General features: G+C 41.5%; 1 protein-coding gene across 1 annotated transcript in view; it reads right to left on the reverse strand.

The window, feature by feature from the left end:
* The window catches only part of LOC132402174 (torsin-1A-interacting protein 2-like), a 29058-nt gene extending 14790 nt beyond the window's left edge, over positions 1-14268 (reverse strand). The window contains exon 1 of the mRNA XM_059984851.1: positions 14143-14268. Within this exon, the coding sequence (XP_059840834.1) occupies positions 14143-14176 (34 nt within the window). The 5' untranslated portion in view covers positions 14177-14268. The remainder of the gene's footprint in view (positions 1-14142) is intronic.
* Between the last annotated feature and the right edge of the window lie 3458 nt (positions 14269-17726).

The following is a 17726-nucleotide window of genomic DNA, read 5'->3' on the forward strand; positions in this document are numbered from 1 at the left end:
CTTTATGTAGCCCTGTGCAGGTCTGTAGTGTAGTGCAGTTTTTATGTTGTTTTACGTAGTCTAGTGTAGCCTTGAGCTGTCTCACATAGTCTGGTGTAGTTTTGTGTTGTTTCATGTAGCACCAGGGTCCTGGAGGAACGTTGTTTTGTTTTTACTGTGTACTGTACCACAGTTTATGGTTGAGCTCACTAGGGAATAAGCTATTCTAGATTGGGTGTTGCATAATGAACCAGATTTTATTAGGAACCTTTAGAGGCAGTGATCATAATCTGATATATACCCTGCAATTTGTGAGACGAAGCTAAAGTAAGACGTGTCAGTTTACAGTTGAGTAAAGAGAATTGCTATAGCTGGCTTGTTGTGTAGTGGCATCAGCAACGGACTTTGTGATAAATGGTCCCGAGGTTGAATCCAGCAGGCTCCTTGCACGCTTTCTATTGTGCCGAATTGATCATTGAGCTAGTTATTCGGCCTCGTAAAAAAAAGTCAAATGCTACAAACAGCAAAAATGCTGCCTGATGCACACATGGCACAAAAAGGAACAACAACAACAAAGGGAATTATAGAGGCATGAGAGAGGAGCTGGCCAAAGTTGATTGTCAGGGTGCACTAACAGAATGACGGCAGAGCAGCAATGGCTGGAGTTTCTGGGAGCAATTCAGATGGTGCAGGACAGTTACATCCCAAAGAAAGAGAAAGTACTCTGAAGGCAACTGTGGCCGACAAAGTAAGTGAAAGCAAACATAAAAGCAAAAGAGAAGGCATATAATTGACCAAAACTTGGTGGGAAGTTAGAGAAGTGGGAAATTTTTAAAAAACCATAAGGGGAAGAGATGAGATATGAAAGCAAGTTAGCCAATAATATCAAGAGACACTAGCAGGGATGACAACAGAGCAGCAATGACTGGAGTTTCTGGGAGAAATTTGAGAGGTGCAGAATATATACATCCCAAAAAGTAGTATTCTAAAGGCAGGATGACACAACCATGGCTGACAAGGGAAGTCAAAGCTAACATAAACGCAAAAGGGAGAGCATATAATAGAGCAAAAATTAGTAGGAACTGAATATTGGGAAGCTTTTAAAAAAAACAAATGGCAACTAAAAAGCCATATAGAGCAAAAAGATGAAATATGAAGGTAAGCTAGCTAATAATATCAAAACAGATGCCAAAGGTTTTTGCAGATACGTAAAAAGTAAAAGAGAATGAGAATAAATATCAGGCCAGTGGAAAATGACACTGGAGAAGTAGCAATAGAGGACAGGGAAATGAATATGTATGTTATATCAGTCTTCTGTGGAAAAGGCGAGCAGTATGTAAGATATTTGAGAGTATCAGGGAGCAGAAGTGAAGGCAGTTTTTATTACTAGGGAAAAGATGCCTGGGAAGCTGAAAGGTCTGAAGTCACGTGGGCCAGATGGACTACGCCCAAGGGTTCTGAAAGAGATAGCTGAAGAGGTATGGATTTTCAAGAATCACTAGCTTCTGGCATGGTTCCAGAGGTCTGGAAAATTGTAAATGTCTTTCTACCCTTCAAGGAGGAAAGGAGCGAGAAGAAAGAAAATTATAGGCCAGTTAGTCTGACCTCAGTACTTGGGAAGATGTTGGAGTTGATTTCTGAGGATGACATTTTGGAGTACTTGGAGATACATTATAAAATGAGCTGAAGTCAGTATGGTTTCCTTGAGAAAAATCTTGTCTGACAAATCTTTTGGAATTCTTTGAGGAAAAAATAAGCAGAATAGACAAAGAATCAGTGAATGTTGTATACTTGCATTTTCAAAAGACTTTTGACAAGGTGCCACACATGAGGCTGCTTAGCAAGTTAAGGGTTCACGGTACTACAGGAAAGATACTAGCATGGATAGAGCATTGGTAGATTGGCAGGAGGTAGACTGGGAATCAAGTTAGACTTCTGCCGGTGACTAGTGGTGTTGGTTTTGGGACTACTGCTTTTTACACTGCAAATCAATGATTTGAATATCGGAATTGAGGGCTTTCTGGCCGAGTCTGTGGACAATACGAATATAAGTGGAGGGGCATATTGTATTGAGGAAGCAAGGAACTGCATGAGGCCTTAGACAGATCTGGAGAATGGGCAAAGAACTGGCATATGGAATACAATGACTGGAAATACACTTTGGTAGAAGGAATAAAAGGGGAGACTATTTTCTAAACTGGGAGAAAATTCAAAAATCTGAGGTGTAAAAAGGACTTGGGAGTCCTTAGGATTCCCTATAGGTTAATCTGCAGGTTGAGTTGGTGGTGAGGATGGCAAATGCAATGTTAGCATTCATTTTGAGAGGACTAGAATATAAAAACAAAGATGTAATACAGGTATTGAGGCTTCATATGGCACTGGTGAGGCCTCACTGTGTATTGTGAGCAGTTTTGGGCCCTTTGTTGTGCTGACATTGGAAAGGGTTCAAAGGAGGTTCACGAAAATGATTCCTGGATTGAAAGGTTTAGCATATGACGAACGTTTCTGGTTCTGCGCCTGTACTCGCTGGAATTTAGAAGAATGGGGGGGGGGGGATCTCATTGAAACCTATCAAATATTGAAAGACCTAGATACAGTGGATGTTGAGAGGATGTTTCCATTAGTGGGGGCATCCAGGACCAGAGGGCAAACCGGAATGGGGGAACATCCATTCAGAATGGAGATGAAGAGGAATTTCTTTATCCAGAGGGTGGTGAACCCGTGGAATTTGTTGCCATAGGCAGCTGTGGCCAGATCATTGTGTTTATTTAAAACAGAGATTGATAGGTTCTTGATTATTCAGGACGTGAGAGGTAAGGGGAGAAGGCAGAAGATTATGGTTTGAGAGGGAAATGGATCAGCCACGATCAAATGCCAAAACAGATTCCATTGCCAAATGGCCTATTTCTGCTCCACTGCCTTATGCTCTTAAAAGAGCTAGGGAGGCAGCATTGATTACCAGGGTAGTATCACAACTGCAGGGAGGGAGAACATTATGAAAGGATTGTCTACTGATTCAGTGTGGGTGAAAGTCAGGAACAGGAAGGGTATGATCACTCTACAAATCACTCAATAGAAACAGAGTCACTGAGGAACAGATCAGGAGGCAAATTTTTGGAAAGGTGCAAATAATCACAACTCCTCGATCTTTACCGTAGACTTGGGAAGGAACAGGAGCAGATGGTTGGTAAAGTACTTAATTGGAATAGAGGGAATTATAATGAATTTGGAAGCATAAATTGAGAACAGATATACTCAGGGAAATGTACAAAGGAAATATGCTAACAGACTTGCATGCGGTTCTGGATAGGTTTGACTCATTGAGGCAGGGTGAAGGAACCATGGTTGACAAGAAAGGTGGAACATCTAGTCAAGAGGAAGAAAGCATCTTAAAGTTTAAGCAGCAAGGATCAGACAAGGTTCTTGAGAATTACAAAGTAGCCAGGAAGGAGCTTAAGAGATGACTTAAGGAGAGCTACAAGGGGACACAAGAAAGCGAGTAGGACTGAGGAAAACCTTAAGGTGTTCCACGAGACATGAAGAGTCCAAGGATGACTAGAGTGAGTGTAGGACCAATCACAGATACAAGAGGAAATGTGCTTTAAGTTAGAGGAGGTTCTTAATGAAATTTGCTTCAGTACTCACTAGTGAGAGAAACTTTGTTAAATGTGATGAAATCGTAAAACAGTATGATATGCTGGAGCATTTTGATGTGGAAAAAAGAGGATATGCTGAAACTTTGAAAATCATTACAATATACAAGTCCCATGGTTAGACGTGATATACCAAAGGCTACTACAGGAAGCGACTGAACAGATTGCTGTAACAATGGTGATAATCTTTGTATCCTTGGTGGCCATAACAGTACTACCAAAAAATTGATGATGGAAAATGTTATTCCTTTCTTCAAGTAAGGTATTAGGGATAATCCTGGTAATTACAGACCAGTGAATGTAATGTAAGTGGTGGGCAAACTATTAGAGAGAATTTTTGAAGACAGGATGTATGAGCATTTGGAGAAGCATAATCTGATTAGGAGTAGTCAGCATGGCTTTTTGAGGGGTAGGTTGTGCCTCATGAGCCTCACTGAGTTCTTTGAGAAGTAATAAAACAAATTGATTCAGATTATGCAATGGATGTAGTGTATATGAATTTTCGTAAAGCAAGTAACAAGGTTCCTTAGAAAGTTAGGAGGCATGGGATCCTGGGAAACTTGGCTGCATGGATTCAGAATTGGTTTGCTCACAAAAGGCAGAGCATGGTTGTAGATAGAGCATATTCAGCCTGGAGATCAGTGACCAGTGGTGTTCCACAGGAATACATGCTGGGACCTCTACACTGTGTTTTCTATGAATGATTTGGATGAAGAAGTGGCTTAGTAGGTTTGCAATAACATAAAGGTGTTGTGGATAGTGTAGAAGGTTGCTGTAGATTACATCAGCATTCGTAGGATGCAGAGCTGGGCTGAGCTTCAGATGGTGATGACGTGGTGTACAGGAGCAGGATAGATCTGCTGGTTGAGTGGTATCACCAATAACATTGCACTCAATGTCAGTAAGACCAAGGAACTGATTGTAGACTTCAGGAAGGGGAATTCGAGGGAGCACATACAAGTGCTAATCGAGAGATCAGAAGTGGACAGGGTGAGCAGTTTCAAGTTCCTAGGTGTCAACATATCTGAGGATCTACCTTGGGCAGAACATACTGATGCAATTACAAAGAAGGCATGACAGCTGCTATATTTCATTCGGAGTTTGAGGAGAATAGATATGCCACCAAAGACACTTGCAAATTTCTACAGATGTACCATGGAGAGCATTCTAACTGGTTGCATCAATGTCTGGTATGGAGGGGCAACTGTAGGGTCAGAGAAAGCCGCAGTAAGTTGTAAACTCAGCCAGCTCCACCATGGGCACTTGCACCAACATCAAGGACACCTTCAAGGCTGTGATACCTCAAAAAAGGGACATCCATCATTAAGGACCTACATCACCCAGGACATGAACTTTTTCCCATTGCTACTATAGAGGAGACGCCACTGGAGCTAATTTTATTATAGTTTTTATTATTGTGTACTGTGCTGTTGCAAAACTACAAACATACAACATATGCCAGTGATGCTAGACCTGATTCTGATTCTGAGAAGTGGCAGATGGAGTTCAATCTGGAAAAGTGTGAAGTGATACACTTTGAAAAGTTTGAACGTGAAGGCAAAGTAGCTCATTAATGGGATAACCCTTAGCAGTTTGGACAAACATAGATCCCTCAAAGTTACTGTGCAAGTTGATCGGGTGGTTAAGAAAGCATATGGTTCATTGGCCTTCATTAGTTGGGGGACTGAATTCAACAGCGGCCAGTGAATGTTGCAGCTCTATAAAACTGTAGTTCAACCACACTTGGTATATTGTGTTTAGTTCAGGTTGTCTCATTATAGGAAGGAGATTTGGAAGCCTTAGAGAGGGTGCAAAGGGAATTTACTAGGATGCTGCCTGAATTAGACAGCTCATCTCATGAGGACAGACTGAGTGAGCTCTGGCTTTTCTCTTGAGAATTAACTTGATAGAGGTATACAAGATGATATGAGGCATAGATTGAGTGGATAGCCAGAGACTTTTCCCAGGAAAGAAATGGCTAATCCAAGAGAGGCATAATTTTAAAGTGATTATAGAAACGTATAAGGGAGGAGGGAGGATGTCAGAAGTAGCTTTTCTTTTTACACAAAGCGTGGTGGTGGGTGGAGTGCGCTAGTGGTAAAGGGAGATACATTAGGGACATTTAAAAGACTTTGAGAAAGGCATATGGATGAAAGAAAAATGGGAGGGCTATGACCGAGGGAAAGGTATGATGGATCTTAGAACAGGTTCAAATTTCATTAAAACATTATGGGCTGAAGGGCCTATACTGTGCTATATTCTTTGTTCTATCTGAAATCCCTTTTTTTAAAAGAATGGGGGTTTCTGCCCTTGGCCACAAATCCTTTATTTTCCACATCTGCCCTGACACAATCACCCACTATCATAACAGTGTTCCCCTTGTCCTTACCTACCACCCCATGAGCACATCTTTCTCTGTAACTTTTGCCATTCTAATAAGATCCGATCACATCTTACCCTCCCCTCTCCCGTTCTCCTTTCTGCAGGGATCGCTCTCTGTGTGACTGCTTGTTAAATCAATTCTTGGCACTGGGACTTATCCCTACAAGTGTGATAAGTGCTGCACCTGCCCCAACAATTCCTCTCTAACCAACATTCAAGAACCGAAACAAGGAGGAATGTAGAGCAACTGAATCAGGCAAAAGTTAGAATCCTCGTTGTTCAAAGGCAGGTGTATGCAAAGGAAGTGCATTGCAGCACCAAGCAGGAACTACCGTACTCACAATCCAGTTATGCTAGTAAATTCTGTCCCTTTCTTGACTCTGATGAACTACTGCGAGTTGGAGGATGTAGTAAGAGAGCAGAACTCATTTCAGAAGTAACTCACCTAATCGTCAATCTGGGTGAGCAGAGTGATGACACAGTGCTCATCAGACATTACTATGAGCAAGTATATCATCACGGCTGACATTTTTGAAGCAGGAATGATTAAAGACTGTTCAGTAAGACTACTTCAAAACATGTCTCTGAGACTGTCCTTTTTTTTGCCAAAGACATAATGAAATGATAATTTGACTTAGTTTCACTAGTTACATTTGACATCTGATGGATGTCAGGTAGGGAGTGTTCTGTCTCTCAAGCTCAGTTCACTTTGTATGAACATCATTTTCTGTTCTTAAAATGTTTTTTTTAAATCATCATTCTCTGTGCCGGTTAATTTCAATTTCCGAAAGCTTCATAAATTGGCCTTCATAAATCAAATTATTGAAGTCAGGAGCTGGGATGTTATGTTGAAATTGTATAAGACATTGCTGAGGCCTAATTTGGAGTATTGTGTGAAGTTTTAGTCACCAATCTACAGGAAAAATGTAAGTAAAATTGAAGGAGTGCTGAGAAAATTTACAAGGATGTTGCCAGGACTTGATGACCTGAGTTACAGCACAAGGTTGAACAAGTTCAGACTCTATTCATTGGAACACAGAACACAGAACCTGGACCCACTGCAATTTGCCTATTGCCACAATAGGTCAATGGCAGATGTACTCTCAATGGCTCTTCACACAACCTTAGATCACCTCCTGGACAATACAAGCAGGTATGTCAAGATGCTGCTCATCTAACATAGATCAGCATTTAACACCATTTCTCCCACAATCCTGATTGAGAACTTGAAGAACCTGGACCTCTGTACCTCCCTCTGCAATTGGATCCTCGACTTCCTAACTGGAAGACCACAATCTGTGCATCGGTGATAATATCTCCTCCTTGCTGACGATCAACACTGCTGCACGACACGGGTGTGTGCTTAGCCCACTGCTCTACTCTCTATATACCTATAACTGTGTGGCTAGGCATAGCTCAAACACCATCTATAAATTTGAGTGCTATAAACCATTGTTGGTAGACTCTCAGGTGGTGACGAGAGGGCATACAGGAGTGAGATATACCAGCTAGTGGAGTGGTGTCACAGCAACAACTTGGCACTCAACGTCATTAAGATGAAAGAGCTGATTGTGGACTTCAGGAAGGGTAAGATGAAGGAACACATACCAATCCTCATAGAAGGATCAGAAGTGGAGAGAGTGAGCAGTTTCAAGTTCCTGGGTGTCAAGATCTCTGAGGATCTAACCTGGTCCCAACATATCGATGCAGTTATAAAGAAGGCAAGACAGCCACTATACTTCATTAAGATTTTGAAGAATTTGGTTTGTCAACAAGTACACTCAAAAACTTCTATAGAGCTTTCTGACAGGCTACATCACTGTCTGGTATGGGGTAGCAGAGGGGTGGCTACTGCACAGGACCAAAAGAAGCTGCAGAAGGTTGTAAATCTAGTCAGCTCCATTTTGGGTACTAGCCTACAAAGTACCCAGGACATCTTCAAGAAGCAGTGTCTCAGAAAGGCAGCGTCCATTATTAAGAACCTCTCGCACCCAGGGCAGGCCCTTTTCTCACTGCTACCATTGGGTAGGAGGTTCAGAAGCCTGAAGGCACACACTCAGTGATTCAGGAACAGCTTCTTCCCCTCTGCCATCCCATTCCTAAATGAACATTGAACCTGTGAACACTACTTCACTTTTTAAGATATATATTATTTCTGCTTTTTGCACAATTTTTAATCTATTCAATTAATTTATTATTTCTTCTTCTTCTTCTATATTATGTATTGTATTGAACCGCTGCTGCTAAGTTAACAAATTTCAGGACACATGCCGGTGATAATAAACCTGATTCTAATTCTGATTGAGGGGAGATTTGAAAGGCATATACAAAATGATGACGGGTATAGATAGGGTAAAAACAAGCAGGCTTTTTCCACTGCGGTTGGGTGGGACTACATCTAAAAGTCATGGGTTAAGGGTGAAAGGTGTAATGTTTTAGGGAAACATGAGAGGGAACTTCTTTACTGAGAAGATGGTGAGAGTGTGAAACGAGCTGCCAGTGGAAGTGGTGGACGTGGGGTCAATTTCAACAGTTAAAGAGAAATTTGGATAAGCAGATGGATAAGAGGGCTATGGACTATGTGCAGGGCAACAGGACTAGGCATATAAATGGTTCAGCACACACTAGGTGGGCCAGAGGACCTACTTCTGTGCTGTAGTATTCTGTGACTCCATGTGGGTTGGTGAGAGCAAGAACCCGAGCAGAGATGAGGAGAATGTGGGTAAAATAGAAAATAGGATTGACATAAGTTTTGAATAAATTGGTAGCTGATGGTCAGTTGGAATTCAGTGGAATTCAATTTCTTTGCCAATGAGAAAAAACATGAATGGGTAATGTGACAAAGATTGCAAGAATAAGGACCACGTACATGAAGAGTTAAGTGAATAACATCTGAAATAAAGAGCAAACACAAGGAAAACTGCAGATGCTGGAAATACAAACAACAACACACACAAAATGCTGGTAGAACACAGCAGGCTAGGCAGCATCTATAGTGAGAAGCGCTGTCGACATTTCGGGCCGAAGGGTCTCAGCCCGAAACGTCGACAGCGCTTCTCACTATAGATGCTGCCTAACCTGCTGTGTTCCACCAGCATTTTGTGTGTGTTGTTATCTGAAATAAAGGGTGTTTTATTGGGTAGAAGTGAGGTTGGTGATGGTAACAGAAAGGACATTTAATGACAAGGTGGTTGAGAGAGCAGAAAATTAACCTAATGAAGAAGGGCAATCAGTAGAAGGCATGAAGACAGATAGGAGATAACGTAAAGCTACAGTCAGACTAGAGCAATAAGAACCTTTGGCCACACTTAGCTTTGTATACAAGATCAGGGAGTTGAGCAGAAGAGACAACTGAACATGTGGTTTCAATTTCAATGATGAACATGTCCTCAAGGTCTTTCTCTGGCTTAAAAACAGAGACAGAGGAAATGGGGGAGGACTGGCATAGATTTCTGTAATCCAACAAGCTTCTTGGCACCATCATTATAATCTGTATTTCTTGAACTGAAGGAAGAATGACCAAATTAAGAAAAGTTTTACTGGAGTCATGAACATCAAAGACAGACTGAAGTGTATCATCAAAAAATTTGGTAGCTCCAAAAGTGCTATGAGGAATGGAAGGCCAAGCATTTGATATTTTGGAGTCTGAAGGTGCTACAGCAAGAGACTTGGGGAGAATCTTTTCCCCTAGGGAATGATATGGCTGTAATTGACTTCAAGGAGACATTACTACTGAAAGACATAGGAAGTGTTCAGAAAATTACCTTTCTCCTGACAGACAGCATGGGAATAAACACAAAGTCATTAAAATCTAAGGGCTGTAAATAGCCTGCAGAGAAACGGGGTCATAGAGAACTGAATTTCTCCAGACCTAAAACAAAGTTGAACAAAAGGAGCAGATTAAACCGCAAAAAAAATAAATATAAGGGTACTCTAGATTATGAACGAATGAACATGTTTCAAGGTTTTCATTTATGACTGGATACAGCAGACATTACATTAATTATGGATAGTTAAGGTTCAATGGAACTAAAAAAAAAATGATAGTTCATATATGTAAAATGATACAATAGAGGCAGGAATAAAAGGTGTGTGTTTTTGACTTGCTGAGAAATTGATTTATGGACATTGGTTGTTTGTCTGCCCTGTTGGTACGGTCCTTCACTGATTTTATTATGTTTCTTGTATTTACTGAGTATGCCCACAAGAAAATGAATGTCAGGGTTGTATATGATGATATACATGTACTTTGATAATAAATTTACATTGAACTTTCAAAGTCCCTATATTTTTTGCAGTTTTTCTTTTAAGAGATACCCTTTATTCTACATTATTTTGCTTTAGCTTTCTATCTAAACAACACATTTCTTCACACTACATCTTCATAATAACCAAGGATTATTTTCCCTTGATTTGAAATGTGTTTTCTGGTGTTTTACTCCTCTGCTAATGTGAATAATGTAAAATTAAATATTGGTAAAAACTTGCACACCAACATAAATTTCTTCTAAATTTCCTCTGTTTCATAAACCAAAACCTCCTATTCTCTAATCTATATTTTTGGAGTTGTACTGTCAAAGTTATTCAGCACAAAAATAGGCCCTTCAGTTCAACTTGCCAGACTAACTAAACTATCACATCTGCTTGTGTTTTGCCCTCTAAACCCTTATCTTTATACCTACCCAAACTGTAGCCATTTCTACTACTTCCTGTGATAGATCACTCCATTCACATCCTCTGTGTGGAAAACTTGCTCCTCAGATCCCCTTTAGTCTTTCCCTTTTCACCCTAAACCTATGACCTCTACTTTTAGACTGCCCTACTCTGAGAAAAAGACCATCTATGCACCTCATGATTTTATAAACCTCTAGGCTAGTATAAAGTTTTAATTGAATTCTCTCTTCCTTAGGAAATTTCAAGGAAATCTTTATTGCACCCTCTCCACTATCTTCACACTTTTTTCCCCAACTGTGATCATAACTGGCTATAACTTCCTAAAGCTTTTTGTATTCTGTGGCTCCACTTACAAAGCCCAGAATTCCTAAAATTGTATAGTATTTACCTGTGACAAAATGGTCATAGTATCTATTGGGTTCTTGTGGGAGCTGTTGGGACAGTTCAACTCCTGATCTGAAAAGTACCACCTCCACCTCTGTACCATCTCCATGATATTATACTTAACTATTTGTTCAAACCTCTGGAGTGGGAGTCAAGTTCTTAAACTCACAACTCAGAAGTATACCTAACCATTTTTTTTTGCAAAAGCCTTCACATTGACACGTAATAGCCATTTCCAGGAAGAATGAGAAAAACAGCAACAGCATGCATTCTGGACAAGGTTGTAAATGATCAACACCACTAATGTGAAGAGAAACAAGGCTACTCTTTGCACTGGCCAATATTAATACCTAAACCAACAGGCAGAGACCTTCTGGCTAGTCACATTGTGCACATAAAATGAGAAAATCTGCAGATGCTGGGAATCCAAGCAACACACACAAAATGCTGGAGGAACTCAGCAGGACAGGCAGCATCTATGGAAGAGAGTAAACAGTCGATGTTTCAGGCCGAGGCCCTTCATCAGGACCAGAAAAAAAGATGAGAAGTTAGAACAAGCTGGGGGGGGGGGGAGAGAGGGGGGGGAGGCCTTTTTGTGGGTGCAGGGTACTGAAGCCTTACTGAGGGCAGAACGTTCTGCCTCAGAGAGCGGCAGGTCAGAGGGAACAGTGAAGACCCGACAATTCCAGCCACTGTCTGTAAGGAATTTGTACACTCTCTGTTGTTTTCCTCTGGGTTCTCCAGTTTCTTCCTACATTCCAAAAAATGTACAGATTAGGGTTAGTAAATTGTGGACACGCCATGTTGGCACTGGAAACATAGTGACACTTTCAGGCTGCCCCTAACACATTCTTGGACTGTGTTTGCCATTGACACAAGTGACACACTTCACTGTATGTTTCAATGTTTTGATATAAATGTGACAAATAAAGCTAATCTTTGTTTCCTCTCATGGGGCAAATCTGGAATTAGGAGTCAAAGTTTCAGATAAAGTTCAAAATAAATATATTATCAAAGTACATATATGTCACCATATACAACCCTGAGGTTAATTTTCTTGTGGGCATACTCATAATAAAATGATAACCATAAAAGAATCAATGAAAGGCTGCACCAACTTGGGGGGGGGGGGGAGAGGAGAGGGAGGAGAGAGAGAGAGAATAAATAAATAGATAGATAGATAGATAAATAAATAAATAAATAAGCAAGCAAGCAAGCAATAAATATTGAAAACATGAGATGAACAGTCCTTAAAAATGAGTCCACAGGTTATGGGAACATTTCAATGATGGAGCAAGTAAAGTTGAGTGAAAGTATCCCCTTTGGTTCAAGAGCCTTATAATTGTTCCTGAACCTGGTGGCATGAGTCCTGAGGCTCCTGTACCTTCTTTCAGATGGCAGCAATGAGAAGAGAGCATGGTCTGGGTGGTGGGGGTGGCCGATGATGAGTGCTGTTTTTTGCAACAACACTCTATGTAGATGTACTTAGTGGTGAGGAGGGCTTTACTCGTGAAGGACTAGGCTATATTTACTACTTTCTGTAAGATTGTCCGTTCGAGGGCATTGGTGTTTCCTTACCAGTGTGGAAGTTCAGATGCCCAGCATGTTCTGTTTTATTTCAGGCTTCCTAAATCTGGAGGTTTTGTTTTTCAGTTAAATAGCAGACATTCTACCAAGGTTGCTTTCAAGCTGTTTTATAGAAAGGAACTCACACAAAAAGTACACAGCTCACCATTGCTAATTCCTTCTAAAAACTTAGCTTTGCCACAAATACAAACTCTTTCTCTCTTTCCAGTTCTTTTTCTTTTAATTCTGGTATTTTAATCAGTTCCTGCTGCTGCAGTTATAACTTCAGCTCAAGGACTTTGGACTTAGATTCCTCTTCATATCTGAAAATGGATTGACACTGTTCTGCTGATCTGTTGAGATGTTGTAATATTACTGCACCAAATAAGTATCTCCAGATACCGTGGATGACAGAATACTGTTGTAAACTTCAAAGACTTGGACTTGGTCCCAATGCCACAGTTCTGATTTAAATCTTGTTTTGCTGATCAGTTCCAAAGGTTAACATTAAAAGAGAAACCTCTTGTACTCCTGGTGGTTCCCCCGTGTTACTTATATACCGAATATCTCTGGTTGTAGAACAGACTGACACTAGATTTTCTGATGATACATTGGTTTAGGTTCCAAAGACAGGGAATTTATATGGAATGAGAAGAGAATATGTCCTGGGTGGTGATGGTCCCTGATGATGGATACTGCTTTCTCACAATAACATTATGTGTAGATGTGAGCAACAGTGGGGAGGGCTTTACTGGTGAAGTACTGGGCTGTATCCACTACTTTTTGTAGGATTTTCCATTCAAGGGCATTGGTGTTTCGCGATCAGGCTGTGAAACAAGGATGAGAAGGATCTTTTTCTCAGATAATCATTAACAGTTGGGGATTTTCTACCCAAAGAATTAAATCTCTAAATATATTCAAGCATGAGATAAGAAGTTGCTTGAACAACACAAGTGTTGAAGGTTAGGTGAACCAGACAGGAAAGCATTAAGCTAAGATCACATTAGCTATCATTTTATTGAATAACACTTCTGAAGAGACTGCATGGCCTCTTACTTCTCTTTCTTATATCCTTGTCTATTTTGTTTTTGCACCATTCATCTGTTGTATTCCTTAACTGTGCAATGAGATTTTGTTCATGAAGTTCAAGCACAACCATTAAGCTCAGGAAGTGAGCAAAGGTCCCCATGCAGGGCTTGTAATCTTAAAAATTGGTGAATGGAATGGAACAAACTATACAGACTTGCTTTCCCACAAATAGAATTCAGCATTCTGGCTGTCCCCAGTTTATAGGAGATCCCGACCTGAGTATAAGACTAAACTCTCATAATCCAATATACGTACACTGGAACAACAGAATTAGTTACTTTCTCTATCTCTCCAGCAGGCCCACTTCCACGTTTGATTTGCATTCTCCCCCCACTTCCCACTCCATCTCCACCTGTTCTCGTGTCACGTCACGGCGGTCCCGGGCGCAGCCGGTGACCCTCCAGCCCGTCCTCACCTCTGCGCGCCTGGGTCGGGGAGCCGTCCTTCATCCCGGCGGCTCGGCCAGTTGCAGCAACCGAACTGCCGGGGAGGCGGGGGAGGGAGGAACCTTTTCCGGTAGTGACGCGAGCGACCGGAAGTGTCGCCCGGTCAACCGGAGAGGCGGCCGCGGCTGGTGCTCCGGCGCTCCCCTCTCCGCCCCACTGCAGTGCGAACCGAATCGCCAGGGTAACTGGTAATTCCCAGGCTTATGCCTTTCTCGAGCCATGCTGTGGCAAACGGATGGGTGGAAAGGTTAAAACAGATGAAGAGCCCCCGGCATTAACAATACAAAAAAATGTATCAATGCTCAGTCAGCATCTGTGGTGAGAGATACAATTCACTTTAACAACCCGAAACACCAATCCTGCGTTTCTTTCAACTGACCTGACAGTTATCAGCACTTTAAGGTTCGCTTAACCACAGGTTTTCTTTTATCTTAAGGACTAAGGGGAAATCTCAAGTTATAAGAGATTTGCTGGAATCTGCAGCAAAAGATGGGTGAACTCAACAGGTCAGATAGCATCTTTGGAGAAATGTAGGCAGTGACCTTCTCCACCCAAAGCAACATAACTATTTCCCTACATGGATGTTACCTGACCCACTGAGTTCACCCAGCAATTTGGGCAATGGTAGGAATAAACCTAGCCTTTTATAAGTCAAGTCACTTTTATTGTCATTTCAACCATAACTGCTGGTACAGTACGCAGTAAAAACAAAACAACGTTCCTCCAGGACCCTGGTGCTACATGATACAACACAAAACTACACTAGACTACATTAAGCAACACAAAACTATATTAGACTTCAGACTTCACGGGACTACATAAAGTACACAAAACAGTATAAGACAGTACAATAATTAATAAACAAGACAATAGGCACAGTAAAGGGCAAATTACAATATAATAAATGATGTAAATGTAAACAATGTTTTAGCAGGAATTGAGAAAAATTAGCAAAAATTGCAAAGGGAGTGGAGTGGTATTCAGTAGAGTTTGTATGTGTAGGTCAGTGTCAGACTAGACTCTGGGAATCGAGTCTAATGGCTTGGGGGAAGAAACTGTTACACAGTCTAGTCGTGAGAACCTGAATGCTTCGGTACGTTTTGCCAGATGGCAGGAGGGAGAAGAGTTTGTATGAGGTCGTGGGGTCCTTCACAATGCTGTTAGCTTTGTGGATGCAGCATGTGGTGTAGATGTCCGTGATGGCGGGAAGAGAGACCCCAGTGATCCCTTCAGCTGACCTCACTATCCACTGCAGGGTCTTAAGATCCGAGACAGTGCAATTTCCAAACCAGGCAGTAATGCAGCTGCTCAGGATACTTTCAATACAACCCGTGGAGGATGAGGGGGGGGGGCGGGTGGGAGATAGACTTTTCTCAGCCTTCGCAGTGAGTAGAGATGCTGCTGGGCTTTCTTGGCTATAGAGCTGGTGTTGACCAGGTGAGATTCTCCGCCAGGTGACCACCAAGAAACCATTGGTGCTGTTAACAATCTCTACGGGGAAGCCATCGCAGAGAGTATTTGCTCCATGCTCTCCTGAAGTCAACAACCATCTCTTTTTTTCACATTCAGATACAGGTTGTTGGGTCTGCACCAGTCTGTTAGCCGCTGCACCTCTCTGTATGCCAACTCATCATTCTTGCAGAGGAGCCCCACCACGGTCATGTCATCGGCAAACTTATTAATGCAATTAGAGCTGTGTGTTGCTGCACAGTTGTGGGTCAGCAGAGTGAACAGCAGTGGACTGAGCACATAGGACTAGGCCACTTAGCTCCTAAGCCTGCCCGACCATTCAGTATGATCATGGCTGGCCTCGATTCAGTACCAATTTCCCATGGCCCTCAATTTCCTGTTAATTCTTTGAAAATTCTTTATGAAGCAGCTGGAGTAATTTCACCTCCATAACCACTAGGAAAGAGATTTACAGCTCTCTGTGACAAGAAAGATTGTTTAGATGAAAAAAAGTTGCCACCAATGAGCCCTTATTATCTTTCACAGTTCTACCCCAATTCCTATCTGTCTAACATTTGCTAGACAGTGCTCAATGTCTATCCTTAATTCCATTTATAACAAGTATAAATAAGGAGTGATAGACATAGAAACAAATGAGGTATCTGTCATTTTGATTTTTTATGTAGAGATATGGTGGCCCTTTGAGCTGTGCTGTCCAGCAACCCATCAATTTAACCCTGGCCTAATTTACAAAGTCCAATTAACCAATTATGTCTTTGGACTGTGGGAGGAAACCCACGTACGTACAGGAACGAATGTCCAAACTTACAGCAGATACTGGAAATGAATTCCAAGCTCTGACACCTTACGCTGTATTAGCGTCACACTGACCACCTGCTACCGTGGCACCCTAATAATAATTGTTTTATATTTGAGATACAGCGTGGAGTAGGCCCTTCCAGCTCTTTGAGCTGCGTCACCCAGCAACCACCAAAGCCCCAATTTAACTCCAACCAAATCCAAGGACAATCTACAATGACCAGTTAAAATACTCAGTGTGGAAGGAAACTGGAGCACCCGAGGAAAACCCACACATTCCTCAAGAAGGATGCACAGTGACTCTACAGAGGACGCTGGAATTGATCTCTGCTTTCCAATGGCCTGAGCTGTAATAGTGTTGCACTAACCTCTATGCTTCTGTGGCACATTCATAGCATTTCCTAATGTAATTACTCTCACATTATAATATTGTGCAATAGCCCAACTTGTTTTCCTTTACTTCATACATCATGGTGTACTACTGTTCCTATATCGGAAAGTATTTACCTTGAAGTTACCAGATTTTATGCTACATTGCAGAAAATGCACTGAAATCATAACAAGATTACTGATGCCCCACATGCACAATGAGTGCACTAGGTTTGATAATATAAGTGTTATCGTTTGTTATTTCAGCAAGAAGCATGGCATGGTTTAAACTACTGTCCTTTACCTTACAAAACTGGGATCTGAAATAGAAAGGCATTGAAATACAGTAGCTCTTACTGAGATGTCTGAAAAATTGGGGCAATAATAAAACATGTTTACTCTCGGCATCCATCCTGCCAACCCTGATGTACCTTTTTGGAATCCATCCTCCCAGTCTGTGCTGTGGCGCTCTATGACTCAATGCCCTGAGAATCAATAAAATCACCTCTTATTCTAGAATTAAAGGAGAATCTTCCCAACTACGCAAACTTTCTTCTTGTGTAAAAGAGGGACAGAATTGAAAAGGGTGATAAATACGGACTGGTTTCAATAATTTCATTTACTATCAGAGCAATGTATACAATATATAACCTGAAACCCTCATTCTTTGCAGACATCCTCGAAAACAGAAGAGTGCCCTAAAGAATGAGTGAGGGTAAAAACTTCAGAACCCAAAGCCCTCCTACTCCCCCCTCCCATGTACAAGCAGCAGCAAAGGAATGTCCTCCCCCCACCCCCACCCATATACATAAAAAAGCATCAGTCCCCTCCACCCCACCAAGCAAGCAATAGCAAAGCCCCGAAGACAGACCACAATCTGTAGTACAACAAACTGATCTTCACCCGACACCTTTCA

This window comes from Hypanus sabinus, chromosome 11 (assembly GCF_030144855.1).
Source record: "Hypanus sabinus isolate sHypSab1 chromosome 11, sHypSab1.hap1, whole genome shotgun sequence".
Classification (NCBI taxonomy): Eukaryota; Metazoa; Chordata; class Chondrichthyes; order Myliobatiformes; family Dasyatidae; genus Hypanus; species Hypanus sabinus.